This window comes from Panicum virgatum, chromosome 6K (genome assembly GCF_016808335.1).
Source record: "Panicum virgatum strain AP13 chromosome 6K, P.virgatum_v5, whole genome shotgun sequence".
NCBI classification, from domain to species: Eukaryota; Viridiplantae; Streptophyta; class Magnoliopsida; order Poales; family Poaceae; genus Panicum; species Panicum virgatum.
The window spans coordinates 41,974,474-41,990,908 of NC_053141.1; the positions used below are offsets into that span (position 1 = coordinate 41,974,474).

General features: G+C 45.2%; 2 protein-coding genes and 1 long non-coding RNA gene across 3 annotated transcripts; 2 read left to right on the forward strand and 1 right to left on the reverse strand.

Moving 5' to 3' along the window:
- The first annotated feature begins 2,817 nt into the window (after window positions 1-2,817).
- On the forward strand, window positions 2,818-6,022 carry LOC120713704. The gene is made up of 4 exons (XR_005691244.1): window positions 2,818-3,273; window positions 3,898-3,952; window positions 4,093-5,551; window positions 5,640-6,022. It is a non-coding gene; the product is annotated as an uncharacterized LOC120713704 (long non-coding RNA).
- A 451-nt stretch (window positions 6,023-6,473) lies between these two features.
- Window positions 6,474-7,898, reverse strand: LOC120713705. Its single transcript, XM_039999655.1, has one exon. The coding sequence runs from the start codon at window positions 7,813-7,815 to the stop codon at window positions 6,961-6,963; it is 855 nt and encodes a 284-aa protein (XP_039855589.1). The 5' UTR covers window positions 7,816-7,898; the 3' UTR covers window positions 6,474-6,960.
- A 6,417-nt stretch (window positions 7,899-14,315) lies between these two features.
- Window positions 14,316-15,355, forward strand: LOC120713706. Its single transcript, XM_039999656.1, has one exon. The coding sequence runs from the start codon at window positions 14,390-14,392 to the stop codon at window positions 15,086-15,088; it is 699 nt and encodes a 232-aa protein (XP_039855590.1). The 5' UTR covers window positions 14,316-14,389; the 3' UTR covers window positions 15,089-15,355.
- The last annotated feature ends 1,080 nt before the right edge of the window (window positions 15,356-16,435 follow it).

Here is a 16,435-nt window from a genome sequence, read left to right on the forward strand (position 1 = left end):
TTTGAGATTTTCCTCCTTCGGTTCCACTTTTGCATAAGCAATTGTCTAATTCTGTCCATGAGATCATCCAAGTTCAAGGACTTGTAGTCTTTAATCCAGTTGTTGAAGCTCTCTGCTAAATTGTTAGTCACATAGTCAACCTTACTGGCCGTTGAGAATTGACTTCTTGTCCATAATCTAGTGTACCACTGCCTTAGATATTGTGTTGCAGCTGGGTTTGCTTCTTCTATTTCAGCCCAGTGCTTCTCAAAGATGTATGGATTCCATGCATATGCAGCCTGCCATAGATGTTCATCAAACACCTTTCCACGATACCTCTTCTTAAAGTTTGTTACCAAGTGGTACATACACTCCCTGTGTTCTGCTTCTGGAAACACATCTTTCACTCCTGTCATCACTGCTTGCCCAGCATCAGTGCATATGGCTAAGCCTCTTGGTGATCCTATTACCTTCTTAAGCATTCGCATGAACCAAGTCCAGTTCTCATTGGTTTCAGAATCCATCACTCCAAAAACAACAGGATACATCCAGTTATGACCATCAACAGCACAAGCAGTAGCCAATTGCCCCTTATACTTTCCTGTCAAGAAAGTGCTATCTATTACTAGATATGGCCTACAGCCACTAAGAAACCCCTCTATGCATAGTTTAAAAGCAACAAACAGTCTACTAAATCTGATCTTGTCATTTATTTTGTGATGTTCAATGTCAACTAAACTACCAGGAGAGACCATCTCAACTTGTGCCTTAAACTTATAAAGATTGTCAAAGCTAGTATCCCAATCACCGTAAATCTGTTTCAGTGCTAGCTCCTTACCCATATATACTCTCTTATAGTGGACCTTTATCTTGTAGTGCTCTCTGATCTTTTGTTGTAATGCTTTTGGTCCCAACTTTGGATCCTCAAGTAACCAGCCCTTCACCTTGTCACATACCCAATGCTTGGATGCATTCTTCGCTTTCTCTTTCCTTCTAGTGCTTGAACAGATATGACCAAAAGGGTTACGTGTTACCTGAACAAGTGAAATAATGAGAGGTCAAAAATTGTACAGCAAGCAAATTTTACAACAATGAACATTCAGCAATTACCTTTATAGTTTGCTTGTCATCCATTGTAGAAGCATGTAACCTCTAGGGGCAGTTATCTTCTTGCTTCCTTGTACAATAGGCTCTGAATCTGCCCTTATCGCTCTTTTCTGTGTTGTATTCAAACTCATGTTTGATAGCATGTTGAGCTAATGCCAATTTAAATACTTGAATATTTGGATATGTCATCCCAACATGCATTGGAGGGTCATTTTTATCATAATCTGCATCTATAGGATCCATCCCTTCTACCTCATTTTCATCATCCATCTCAGAGTCTGAGCCTGAATCAGAATCTTCTTCTACCACATAGTCCGCGTCCTTGTCCTCGCCCTTGCTTGGAACATCATCTGCAGGCTCCTTGCCCAAGTACGTGCTCTCCTCATCAATATCTACGTACTCATTCTCTAGTAATGGATTTGGACAATTTTCGTCCTCAGGTTCAGGCTTTCCTTTGTTCATAGGCTGCTTTCCTTTGTTCATAGGCTGCTTTTGCTTTGGATCACAAGTAAAATCAGAATCAACATCACTAGCACCAGGGCACTTAGTGATTGGTATATATGGTTCCAAAGGATCATTGTATGTGATGGCCATGTCAACAACCTTTGTTCTCGGTGTGTTTCTGAAACATTGACAGCAACTCTTGGTCTGTTTTAACTTCAGGAAAAGCTGCCAAATAACTATCATAATAGTGCACATGAACAACTTCCTAGTAACCTGGGGGATACTGGTTTATGATGGACTCAATGAAATCCTTAAAATTTGTCGTGTCTGAATCAACAACCTTCTCGAACAGAAAACAAGTGACATCTTTCCTAACCTTTTTTGGGTTGCCAATAATTCTAATTTTCAGTAAGTAACTTGAACTAGCATCCATCCTATCAACCAAAATAATAAAACTAACTCAAATTTTGTTGGATCTCTTCTATTTCTACTGAACTAGCAACATCTTGAAACAAAGGAAAAAAATATTGTGCTGGAAAACCAAGCCATTCGCGAGTACTCACCCTTCCAATAACCATTTGCTTGCTCCGGCGAGGCTCCCGCAGAGGACAAGCTCCGCACCTGGGCTGCTCCCGCGGGGGGCGCGGCCGCTACCGCCCGCCGCTCCTCTAGCGCCGGCGGCTGCGACAGATTGCCCCTGGGCAGCGCGGGAGCTGGGGCGCACATGCCGTTTGCGCTGCTCGTGTGGGGGCCGCGGCCCCTGCCGCCCACAGCTCCTCCAGCGCCAGCGGTCGCATGGAGTCACCGGGCTCCCTGGACGCCTCGGGAAGGGGACCGCCAGGCTCCCTGGGCGCCTCGGGAGGGGGACCGCCGGGCTCCATGCCGCTCCGGGGGGGCGCGGCCACGCCCGCCCACCCTTCCTCCAGTGCCGGCGTGCTCATGCACGCGTGAGCGGGGGTGCGGCCAGTGCGGCCCCTCAGCGCAGGAGCAGCCAGGCGGGGAGAGAGCGTGGTGAGGAGAGCGTCAGATTTAGGGTTTGGTGAGGACAGCGTGGGGAGAGAGGAAATTTGGGGTAGAAAGGGAGCACGAGGGAGAGAAATAGAAAGGGAAGGGAAAGAGAGCAAGGGGCAGTTTAGCCAATATGAAAAAAATTGTATGCCTCTGCGTAACAGACCATGATGGAATAGATGGAAGTGGTAGGAAGGGAAACGAAGTTTAGCTCAATGGCAAATAAGGAAAAAAAACTTTCTCAATGGCAAATAGAGAAGCAATGTAAATTTTGATGGCAAATAACGAATTTTATCTCGGTATCGCAGGTGGATTCGCGCCTCCCGCTTCCCCTCCTGCGCCGCCGCCGCCACGCGCGACCCTGGCGGCGGCCGCCGCACCGGCGAGGACGCCCACGGAGGAGGCGGTCTTCGAGGCTGTGCTGCAGCAGGCTGCGCTGGTGCAGGAGGGCGCCGGTGTCAAGGGCGCGGCGGCGCTGCTCCTGCGGTGGGCGAGGAGAAGGAGGCCGAGGGGCTCTTCAGCGACGCCTATGTCCGGATGGCTCCTGTTTCTTTCGGGTCAGCGACCCAGCTGCAATGTCCAGGTGCCGGTGTGCCGCGTACGCCGTCCGTGGCGGCCGCGCGGGGCAACCGGGCAACGGCACGCCGCCGCGCTGCCGCAGGCGGCACGGCCGGTGGGGAACAGCCTGGCGGGCGGCGTGGTAACCCAGCAATGAAGAACGGAAGAGCGAAGAAGGTATGGAAATACTGCCAGGCAACTTCTACTTTCTGAATGTAAAATCGCACATGCAAATAGGCTTTTACCTTATAGTGGAGATTGAGGCTTTAATTGTTTTCTTTGCCGTATTATCAGTTTATCACTGAATCGCTGAATTGCAATTTTTATGTTTGAATCACTGAATTGCAATTTGTAACATGTCAAAAAGAACATTGTTGAGCTATTTATATTAATTGAGGCTTTAATTTTTTTTTGTCGAGCTATTATTCAAGGGTGAAATTTCTTTGCTCGGATATTATTAATGATGCAAACCAGTTTAAGATGGAACCTCATGTGGCAATCCCGCAAGCAGCACTGCATGGTGGGGTTCACATTGGGAGGTTCTTTCTGGTATCTCCTGAGCTTGAAGCACAGCAAAATGGATTGCCCTGTTCTATTACTTTTTCGAGGAGACATATAACCAAAAGAAAGTCTGTCGTAGTAGTAAAATGTGACAATAGGAAAGCTAAAGTTCTGATCTAAAACACACATATAAAAGGTTAATTAGAGTCCCATAATTGGTTTTTCAAGCTCATGTATGTTTAACTGAAATGTGTAGTTGCAGAGGATTAATTAAGTTACATCTATATGCCAAATGCATAGGGGAACTGAACCTATTGGTGGAAAGGAAATATCTATCAATGATCTTGTTATTAAGGTAATTGCCAAGTCAAACCTTTTTAGATTGTGTTTTTCTTTTCTTTACCTTGGTTCGGTGAAGATTGGCTATTTTCATCTTTTAACTTTTGTTTCAATGCAGTCTCCTATTAATTCCTCCTGTCTTTAATTGATGTGCAGGTTGCATCTTCGGCTCTTCGAAAAATCCTTCGTGTTGCAGCAGGAAAATTGGAGCCAGTGAAGCACAGCGAGCAAGGTAACTACCCTAACCTGTTAGGATTTCGGACACTACGAATGTAGCCATGTAGGATTGTTGATGGCTAGGTTGTCTGCAATTGGGAAATAATAAGTGGCATGGACAATGAGTCAATGACCATGATGAGATATTGTCTAAATTAAATTCATATTGTTTAGGGATTTAACTATTTTGCTGTTTATCAATTGGAATTTTGATTACCTATTATCAGACAATCAACTCCACACCCAGCTACATTGCAGAGAATATTCCATAGCTTCCACACAGATTACCTGTTCATTTTTTTTTGTTTTTAATACTGAACACTCCGTTTTCTTATAGATATTTGCTTATCTTCTCCATTCTTGAGATAACTGACAATTATAGCGCAATACCACCTGGAGCAAAGTTTGATAACTAGAGCAACTCAACTGATCTGGTGCTTTGTTGGGATGCCATCTCTATTCTATCTCTTGGTTATAAAGGACACATTGAGATGGTCTTATAACTGATTATTTTTGTATTTCAGAGAACAAAATACAGTTTCCTCTTTTTTTTACTTCAAGCACTTTCATTCTCTTGAGATCTACTAAATACGTAGATCCATGTGATGCATAGTAAATTTGCCATACTAAATGTATGTAATCTGTGCTCAAGTCCTGATTTATTCTATTTATTTATCTGACATTGAACATTTTCTTTCCATTCCATTTTTCTGATAGTATATGGCAAGCTATAAAATCATGGCTTGTTTAGAATCTTAACCCTTGTTTTCCTTGCAGATGTACACACTCTTGATTTGGAAATGAAGCCCATGCCCAACTTCTAAATGATTTTGGTTTAATCATTGCTTGTTTAATATGTAAATACAGGTCCAAGTGTGAAATTGACCAAAAGTATCGGACAGGAAGCTTGGGAACAAAAGGAGGTTTTGGCCCATGTTTATATTGTTATTCTGCATGGATTGGGCTGAGCTCTGATATATGATTCTCCGTTGGTGAATCCGAGATATTTAATTTTGGTTCAGCTGGTAAATCGAGTCTTTTTTAGCCGGAGTGGTCTTGGTTGGCTGAACTTAAACTTTTGAGGCTACTAGATAAAAGTTTCATCTGACCATGTCTGTTTGCCTTCACTACCTAAACATTGACTTGTAGTCTTTTTCCAACTGTGCCAACTTCTAAATGATTTTGGTTTCATCTTTACCTGTTTAATATGTAAATACAGATTCAAGTGGGAAATTCACCAAAGTATCGGACGTGAAGCTTGGGCACGAAAGAATGTTTTGGCCAACTTATCTGTTGGCTGCAGCATGTCAGCTACTGATCCTCGTGTGTTGAGGTAACAGGGGACTTTTGTTACCATGGAATGCTGGAATTTTTGTCTGTATATTGTGGACTGTTTGAGGTAACAGGGACTTTTGTTACCATAGAATTTGGAATGCTGGAATTCATGATTTGATTGTTGCTAATTCCGGGCTCATGTAATGTTCTAGATCCTGTGTCTACCAGCTGTTGCGCCGAACTCTAGGAGGTCGTAGTGAAGTGAAACACCGCGCGCGCGGGGGGTGGGGCGGGGGTGACCTCTTATTATATAGCCAATATGGCTTGGAGTACAAGATGTACACATGTGTGTACTACAATATACGGCGCGCGGTGCTGTACATCAGAAAGTAAGTTTGCTGCTGCTATCTCCATGCCACATCCAAATGGTCGAGGTGGACCTGAGTGAACCGCGTAGGTAGACACAAAATGGATGCTCCACGAGCTTATGGCTCGAGGGGTGCAGGGTGGCTGCCATTATTTTAGTTTTTTAAGATACTTACCATCAGTTTTGTAAAAGAATTTTGGAGGTTATACAAGGTATATTTCTCAATCATATGTTTGGTTGTATTGTAATTAGTGGAGTTGCAATTTAATTCTTGAAAAAGAAACATTGGAATGCAAAAGTTGTCTACAAAATTTTAGAGGCAAGGCTTGGTTATTTTTTTGGTCTCCAAATAAATTTTAGTAAATTTCACTAGATGGAATTCATAGACCATATGTTTATATTGGAATTCCATGTCTGGTGGTTGTTTTAATTTGCATGTTTGAATGTCGTTGTAGTGTTAGTACGGACAGGCTACTAGTAGTTAGGTTTTGGGTTAGCCGGCTGCTTGTATAGTCATATATATTGGACCTTTTTTCATGGCCGGAACTTTGGACCGGCCTACAATTTGCTTGTACGCTGCCGTGTAGTCGGGGTTGATCAGTAATAGGGGACTGGGGATGGCAGGTCATTGACAGAACACAGGTTATGCTAGATCTTTTCAGGTCGGACATCGCCAACAGAAATCAAAATGAGTCCTCACTGGATTATGCAAACAACATTCAAGATACAGAATTTGTGTCTTCCATGCAGATAACAGGGACAGATGGACAGCAGCCGCCCACAAACTTCTTTCTGCAGCAACCATCCATCAATACAGGTCAGCCTTCCTTGTTATTGCAGAACAGTGGACCGTGTGCTCTCAGCCACCCCTCCAACAATGTACAAACTAAACGCTCTCCTGCTTGGTTATTTAAGCCAAATATTAAAAATGGTACGCGCACATACACCCGGCACGGGGCCGTATAGGATGTGGAATGTGCGCAACGCAATGTGCGCACATACATCAAGCTACGGAATGCGAAATTACAAACACAAGGACAGGGTCACATACGAACGCAAGAATCCATCGAAGACAATAGCCAACAGACCCAACGAGAAATGTGCGCCCAACAGTGCTACATATTATGCGACGATGCCATCGTTCCAATATCCATCTGCAATAAACCTTACTGGCCGAACGCGGAGCGGCCGTACTCCCCGCTGTAAGGAAACGCTCCGCCGCATGGGTTTGCCCGGACGCTTGGAGTGGTGCTCGGCCCAGTCCGTGGCATCATGAGCGGGTCCATGATGCCAAGCGGGTTCACGACGGCAAATGGGTCCTCCTGGTTCACATACATCCTTGGCGGCGGCGGCGGCATTGGTGGGAGGATCCTCCCAAACCGTCTCGTGCGGTCGGGGACGCCGTTCTGTTCCAGACATGCGTACGGATAGCCGAGCATATGATGGTACTCGGGGATGCAGTTCGCATGGAAGTGGATGAGGCAGCGAAAGCATCGGTACCCCCACGTGCCCGGCGTGCCGCACCCCCGACACATGGTCGGGAACGTGCAGATAAGCGTGAGCTCGTGGTCCGGATGGTGCGCCTGGCTGCTCGGTAGCGTAACCGGGAGCTGGGTGCACACCGGGTGCAGGAACACGCCGCACGGCGCGCACTGGTAGTGCATCCCCTCGATCTCGTTGGTGCAGATGTCGCAGTAGACCGGGATGTGGCCGTCCGCGGCTGGCGAGGAGGCCACCAGAGCCCTGGCGACCTCCGGTTTCATGGGGCTTATGATTCCTTCCAGGTCGGGGCCGGAGTCCACCAGCTTGAGAAGGTGATGCGGGTGGCCCCAGAAATTGAGATACTCCGGCGACGTCGCGCACTGGCCATGGAGGTCGAAGGGGCAGCTGTCACAGCTGTACCGGAGGGCTTGGGAGCTGCCGCGCTTACAAGCTGCGCAGTTGAAGGGGTTGCCATCGCTTTTCAGCACCAAGGTACAGCTTGCGTGGAGGCGGTGGTGGTCTATGGTGCTTTGTGCCATTCCGGCACCTATTAAGAGATTGTGTTAATTGACAGTGTGGTGCATGAGAGGTGGGGGTGTGGGATGGCTATGAACTTTGTTCTGCCGTTGGCTCAGCTCTAGTGTCTCTGGTGGTTTATATACTAGTGTCGGCATAGTACTGGTGAAAGTGCGCCAACAAATAAAGTCCACTCAATGACTCAACAAATGCAAAGCTAGAAGTAGTGACAGTGCGCCAACAAAGTCCACTCAACAAATGTTCATCTTAATTTTTAGTTTCATGTGAAGTTTCTATATTTTTTTAAAAGATTGACCAGTCGCGATGGTGTTTTTATAATATATATATATATATATATATATATATATATATATACACACTCTCTCTTGGTCCTAGAATACATGGCACACATTAAATATAGTTTACTGCGACATAAATTCGTCCATTGCTCACCCACTTAATTTGTTTTAAAATTCCTTCCATTCCTTGTATTTACTTTCATATACCATCCTATCACGATGCTACGCTATAAATACTAAACTTAGACATAACCACATCATCACTTCATATTTTAGCCATATTAACAATTATATCCAACTTGAGCATTTCATATGTCATTATTTTCGTGCTATGGTTATAGTTTAGAGTCGTCATCCACTATATGTATTGTCACTTCGCTATGCTACATAGTCCATTGTGATCCTAGGTTAATAATCTACCCTACGACTATGGACGCCCTGATGGTGTAGCGGTAAAACTTCCAGTAGATGAGGGAACTAACTGTAGAGAAGCAAACCAACCATGCCCAAATCATGGCGACAAAAAAAAGTCCCGCGATATAAGCTACTTTCAGAGTTATATGCGACCTTAAGGCCCGTCTGGATTATTGTTATTATTAGCGCTAATTTTTAGCTCTAGAGAATCTTACTATTTAGGAGTATTAAATAAAATCTATTTACAAAACCTTTTCATATATGGGTGCTACTTCGTAAGACGAATCTGATGAGCTTAATTAACCAATAATTTACTATGATGCTGCTATAGTAACCATCCGCTAATCATGGATTTATATATCTCATTACATTCATCTTGTGAAATAGACTTTATTTAATACACCTAAATAGCAAGATTCTCTAGTACTAAAAGTATTTTGCAAACTCTATCTGTATGAATACCTCTAGAAGATTGGATTGGAGGATTCGAGATTGGTGAAGTCACTGTAGATGCCTAACTTTAACCTAGGTGGGAGCTTCATCACAGGAAACCTAATTGCCTTAGTTACATTTAGTTTGCATCAATAACATTTTGATTTCATAATGTTTTCTAGGTACATTGAGCCTCCTAGGTGTGCGGATCAAACGAATATTGCGAAACCAAGGTAGTACTATTTAGAACATCTGGAACACACATAATCTCTCGTTGTTGTTTGGAGCCATCTAAGATGAATTGGGAATCGTACAGAATAATGTATTCCGGGTTTGGATCCCATTGGATCATAGAAGTTCAATTTTTGAAAGTTAGATTATATTAAAGCTGGATTGTAAAAGCTATGGGGTTGTTTGGATCCCAAATTTGTGTACGACTATAGATCGTTACTTTATGTTGTGAAATAGCAAAAAATACCCTTGTATTTATAGCTACTTGAGCCTAGTTTTTTTTAAATATATGGACAACATCGTGTATTCTACAAGATATGAGAAATTGGTTTGCCTCACTTAGAGAAATTCTAGAATTTAATCGTCGTTCAGTTCTAGAATCTAGACCAAAATCTTGGATGTTTAAATTTCTAACTAAATTATAGAAGCTGGATTCCGATATCGAGTAGGATACAAACATTCTCTTAAGGGCCTGTTCAGTACCGATTCCCGAGCCGCTGCTGCTGCTGTGCGGCACTCACGCTGCTACAGTATACCAGCAGCAACAGCCGTAGCGGCGGTTGAAAAAGAATCGCAAACGAGCGGGGGACTATAACACAATCTTGTTTGCAACCTTAAGGTAGGAGTAGGATTTCTCACAGGTCGCGGTCTTTGTTTGGGAGCATCTAATATAAACACATTTCTGAAATGATGGTTCCAAGTTCCAACTATGTAACTTATTAGCTCGAATGCGTCCCAGCTTTGAGCCATCATAGAAGACATGTCGTAACTCAGACGGTTCTAAGGTAACATATCATCAGAGATCATATATGACGCGTTTTTTTGGTAGTGCATGGAAATGTTTTAATGTTCCAGCAATGTTAGGCAGACTCTTGTTTCGTTTTCTTAGTACTTTGGTATATCGATCTTTGTCATTTTTTGGGGTAAAGTCCCAATAGGAGAAACTATATGGTTCAATTGCATTAAATAAGAAACTAATCATCATAACTATAGTTTTCTTGGTGTGGTCAGTGAAAGGAAAGACAGAGTGAAGGACATACGAAAAGACAAAAGTTTTTGGTTGGATCGTCATGAACGGGACGGGTCCTCTGTTTGGATGGGAGCTTGAATCGCACCATCAAAGTGAAATATTCTCCAGGGGATTAACCTCTTCGCATGATCCATTGGTTGGTGTGTGTGGGGTGGGGAGAAGAGGGGTATTTGTTATGACTGACCTTTTTTTTTGCGAAAGGATGGAAATGTATTAAACAAGAACAGCACAGTACATCCCCAACTTTTTACAGAAAAGCCCCTTAAAGAACTGAAAATTACAACATGCAACTCCAGCACTCAGCAGCTTCACGCCGTCTTCCATGAAACCAGCCGCCGATGCCTACCGGCAGCAGGCCAGCTCCACCTTCCCCCATGACGCCGGACTCCACGCCTTGGATTTGCCGCATAAGCCCGCGCCCAGACTCCTCCCAGACACATCGGTTCCGCTGAAAGCATATCGGCCATCCGCACACCATGGAGCAGAAGATAAGCTGAGATCCGCCATCGCCGGTGGAAGACCCAGCGACCGGAAGAGCAGTCCCCCATTGGCTATTCTGCTCACCACAAAGGATACATGTGCCTTGATCCTGTTTCTAACCGGGTCATTAGTTCCCGTCACGTCATCTTTGACGATTCTATGTTTCCTTTCGCTAAGCAGTTTGCCCCAATCCAGGCCTTCGCGTTGGAGTTTCTGGATGATTTTACTAATGCTCCGCCGGTGCCTATAGGCCCGTCGCTTCCTCTGTCCTCTGCAGGTTCCTACCGTGCTGCATAGCCACGTGCACCCCCCTTAGCGGCCTCCACACCTCCCTGTGTGGATCCGGTGGCCCCTGCTGGCCTCGTCTGGCCGGTCCCTGCCACGCCACCACCTGCGCCATGCATGACACCGGCCGCGCCCGCAAGTCCAGCGTCCGCACCACGCGCGACACCCGCAGCTGCCCCGGCGACCCTCGGCGCCGCGTTTGACGCACTCCCGGCTTCGCCTCCCGTTGCGCCAGTGCTGGCGCTGTTTGGATTGGAGCTTGAATGGCAGGAACGGGACAGAACAATAGAACATATCCGTCCTCTTTTAATTAGGGCGTTTTAAGCTTGAATGGCACCATCCTAGTTGAATGACAAAGACCTTGACTCGATCAAACATGGGTCACTGAGCGATAAGTAGGTTGATAGCAAAGGAAGCCTAGCGGCGCAGTTGAACGAGGAGGCGCTGGGGAATATGGCAAAGACCTCGACTTGATCAAACATGGATCGCTGATCGACAAGTAGGTCAGAAAAATTATGACAGAGGAGGGTAGTGGTTGGGGGTGAGGGAGGGGGTGCTATGACAAACATCTTGACTTGATGATCAATAGGTCAACAAAAATTTGACAGATACCTTGAGTTGATAAATAAGAACATGGCAGATACCTTGAGTCCATAAACAAGAACATATTTCAATTAAAAGATCAGAAGCCTGACATGATGTGGTTAGAGAAAGCTAAGAGTGAAAGACCTTGCGCTAGTGTGCTGCCAGTCCGCCACCGCCTTTTTTCTTTTTATCTCTGTTTCCCAGTACCGTATAGCTACAGCCTCACCTAACGGAGTGCCCCCTTTTAAGGCATAGTAGAGAGAGAGGGATGGCAAGTTAAAGTACAAATTATTGAAAACATCATAATGATTTAATGGCATAAAGTAAACTTATTTTAGGCTTTTCATATTGGGCAGTCCCAGAGTGTCTTAAGATGATGTATTCGGCAGAAAAAGAACAATTAAACACTATCTTTCCAATGGATAGTGTACGTCATTAGGTGGTGTCTTAATAGCAATTTAGAGAAAATCCTAAGAGAGGGCCGTCTCAATTTGTGTGAAGGCACTGGTGTGCTATTAGTACATGGTGTGCATCGGGAGTTCCCCTAAACATGTCCCAAACCACCATTTTACCCCTATTAATTGCGTAAGACACTACCTTAGCACACCCACTGGAACTGCACTTACCTGCAATACTTACATGGGTTGTTTTTTTGGCAAGGTTGAAAGGACAGGTAGCGCGCTCTAGCCTAAGAGGGGGAGTGAGTGAATTAGGCAAGTAAAAACTTAGACCTATGGCTCCAACTAGTTTGCACAAAATTAAACTAAATCAAGCTATTTAGATGTGCGACTATGGTTGTTCTAGTGTGAAACCCCTATCCCAAAAGAGTTTAGCAACCTATAGCCTTTACTATCAAGAAATTACTCTATGAAAGTAAAAGCATACAAATTGCTAATATGAAATGCGGAAGCTTAAGGAACGGGATAGGAGATAGCAAACTCTTGACGCGGGTGTTTATCTCGTGGTTCGGTTAGCTACAAAGGCATACCTACATCCACGTTGTTGTAGCACTCACTAAGAGTATTGCTACTCGGCCACCAAGTCTCTTCCGTGAACACAATCACGGTCACCTTGGCCCTGAGTTCCACTAAGGAGCTTCTCCACAAAGGATGGGGGTCTCCACGTCCCCCGCACAAAGATGTCGTCGCCGCTCCACACCAAGTCGGTGGGTCGATGACGTTGCCGTCGAGCTTCACGCTCCAAGGTGCAGGCGCACCAAGCTCTTATTTTGGTTCGCTAATGAACCATAGCACAAAGGCTCAAAGCCTTGCAATCTCACTCACTAAGAGCTAATCCTTTACACAACACTCTTAAAGTGTGCTAAGGGCTAAGGATATAATCTTGATGCTCTTGTATGGCTTGGAGATGTTCTTGGGTGTGTGTGGGATGTCCAGCAACTCCAGCAAACTTCAAATGGCCGGGGGATGCCATATATATAGGCCTTGAAGTCGTGAAGCCGTTGCTCCAACGGTCAACATAAATCTGTGTATCATCGGATGAACCGATGCCTCTGGCAGGGGTAGCGTCGGTTCATCCGGTCACTCTAAGACCCGAAGTAGCCGTTGAACTCCTGACAGCTGATACAGTGATCATCGGTTGAACCGATGCTTGCCCGTCGGTTAAACCGGTCACTCACAGCGACTTCTTCTCTTCTGCTGACGTCATTACACCGGTGCTTTGCTCCGATGCATCGCCGGTTCATCCGGTGCTGAAAAATCTTCTCCTGGGCGTTTGACATCGTCTCTGGAACACAGTATGCCCAAAGCACCGATGCCTGTCGTGATGCCGTCGGTTCAACCGGTGCCTTAGAAACACCAGGGCGTCGGATCATCCGGTAACCATCGGATACACCGATGCTTAGGCGTTGGCTCATCCGGTGCTACTGATTTCTGCAGAACTCATCCAATTCAGTGTTTCTTTGAGTTCTTTCTTCGTGTTTTGCTTTGCATGGCCTTTTTACTTCATCCCTGGGATCTAGAAATGTTCACTTAACAATACCATTAGTACCATTGATTGTGTTGTCATTCGATCACCAAAATCACTTGAAATGGCATAAATGGTGTCATGTTCGTTACAAAGGTAAAAATTAGAACACTTTGGTCGGAGAGAAGGAAGAAGGTATTTCAGTTTTAAGCCTGCTCGTAGATGTTATCTCTTTCTAATGAAAAATAGTTTCACAACAATGGGAAACTCCCGCAACTTCCAAGGGTAATTGTTCCAGTGGCAGTGCTAGAAATTGTGAGTTGGGTATTCCTAGGCAATAAGAAAATGATAAGTTAAAATTGCCTGCTGTCATATTTGCTTGTTGGTTTGTTTGCAATCAGTTTAGGCTTAGATAGGAAGCTAAGAGCGGGTGAATTTGTCTAACACAAGCAATATACATCTATATATCATAGATATACTTCATTGTTTTGCTGAAATGTTGGGTATTTCTGTGCATACCCATGCACCAATGTGGCTCCGTCCCTGAATTGTTCAAAGGGGTGCGACCTCAACTCCTCAAGTTCCTTTTGTTTTGAAGGTTGTGATTGTGGGCAAGAATCAAATTGTGAAGAACTTACTCAAAATAAACAGCTTCCATTTGAAACAGTCTCTACAGCAACTAGCATATGTGAAAGGTTATTATGCGAAAAATTTACTATTGGATGGAATTCATTAGACTTTCCTTGGTATTTGGAAGCTCCCGGCGTCTTAGCCGCTGGATTGCGGCATATGGCTTGTGGTGTTCCGGATGATGCGGGGATCCCCATATATACGCGGGTCGGAAGGTGTCTTCTGCCCATCTCCAATCTCCCAATCATTCACACACAATCCAAAGGGCAGAGCATACCGCTCGCTGCCATGGAGGAACAGATAAGAGACCACCGTCTTCATCCCAGCTGCCCCCTAGCGCTGGACAGGAGCGGGAAGCAGTTTGTATGCAGTGCATGCAAGCTCGCCGGCTCCAGGATGTTGACTTACTGCTGCTCTAAGGGCTGTGATTTCAATCTCCACGGCCAGTGCGCGACGTGCCCGGAGAAGTTTAGCTTCTGGGGCCACCCGCAGCACGACATCGTCCTTGAGCACTCACGCGCGGACATGGGCCGGACGCTGCTGGAGGTGCGGGCGGATGTTCACGCAGCCCTGGTGTCATCGACTCCCCACGGCGGCGTCCTCCCGGTTTGCTGCGAGATGTGCACGAACGAGATCGAGGGGATGCACTACTTCTGCCGCTCGTGCGGCTTCTTCGTGCACACTGTCTGCGCCATGCTGCCGAAGCTGATGCCAAGCGTGGCGCACGAGCACGAGCTCGCTCTCTTCTGCTCCGCTCCAACCATGTGCACAGCGTGCCAAACGCCCGCCGTTTGGGCCTACCGCTGCATGCCTTGCCTCGCCTTCTACCACCAGAACTGCCTCCCAGAGAACGCAGAGATGTTTGCCAAGCCCTTCAAGAATCTGCCGCCGAACCCGTTCGTCGTACCACCGCAGATGGTTCCCCCGACGATCAACGAAGCCAATCCATTTGGCTTGGCACACACATACCGCCACCGAGGCCTGTAATGGCAGTACGCTACACGCACGCACCACAAGGGGTCTGGAGGTTGCAGCTATCCGGTAGCACCATAGTACCAGTACTTCAATTCCAATTTCAATTCCATATATCATTGTGCTCAACTTTCTTTCGTCGATACGCCATGTACTTTACTGTGCTGTACCGCACAGGAAGATCCAATCCGTCCATCTTGTTGAATCGTACTCAATTGATGTCGTTCTTCCAAACTCATAGTAAGTCTTCCATCTTTGTTATTGTGGGAATTGATCTTGCCATTGCTGAGTGCTGATGTTGTAATTTGGCCCAGTTTCTGGTTGTTGGGATGTACCGTGTATAGTGAATCATCACGAAACACGCAACGCAAGCTGAAGGGGGCTAAGCTCGGTTCGTGCACGTGGGAGATCGATAGGAGCTAGTGGGGTGAGGGTGGCCTCAGAAGCAGGGCAGTAAGATCTTGCTGCTGATGAGATTGTCGACGTAGGTGTATCTACTTATTACACACTCCGGATAAGCCTCAGCTCGCTCAATCTCTCACATCAACCCCCAATCCTCAAACTTAAATTTGCAATACATTTTTGCGATGGATTTTATGGTTGGTTTCTCTCATTACAACTTAGCAAAATATGACCACTGTGACTTGGATTTCTCTCATTCTAACCTAAGAAAAATATTCTGTATATATGACCGTGTGCCGGTACCGAACTACCGATCCTCTAACCCATATTACTTTACCTGGATAGAATTGATTAAAGAAGCAATTACAGTGCAACATAAATGTGTGGATAGGAGGCTAAGTTGTGGTGTTCCGTAACATACTGTGCAGAGGAGAATTTGATAGAAAATACATTAAATTTTACCGAATTCATGAAATTTACCATAACTAAATAAACATATGAACGGAAATAACGTACAAAGCTAGTTAGGGGAGCCAAATCTGTACAAAATTCCATGATTAGAGGGGTTTTTTTTTTTTTTGGGGGGGGGGGGTCCTGCTTGCCCACAGGAGTGCTTGTCTGTTTTTTTAGGTGAACAGGAGGAGTGAACCCTTACTGATTAATATATTTATAAATTAAAGAGTTTTGTACAAACAGAGTGAAATTATATAACAAAACAAACGAAGAAAAAAAAGAAAGAAACCAAACAAAAGATTGTTTGGTTGTCTGAATTTACAGAATCACTATGCATCCACTCATTAAAATTATACCGTCATACAACACGACTAGACACGCCCAGAATGAGCTCAACTAGTTATGCAACATGTGGCCCATATGCCAGCCGCAGGGTGAATGGTCTCTGCACCCACTCGTGCAGTTAAACAAAAACATTCACAGGGTTATTACAAACGTAGGTATAGC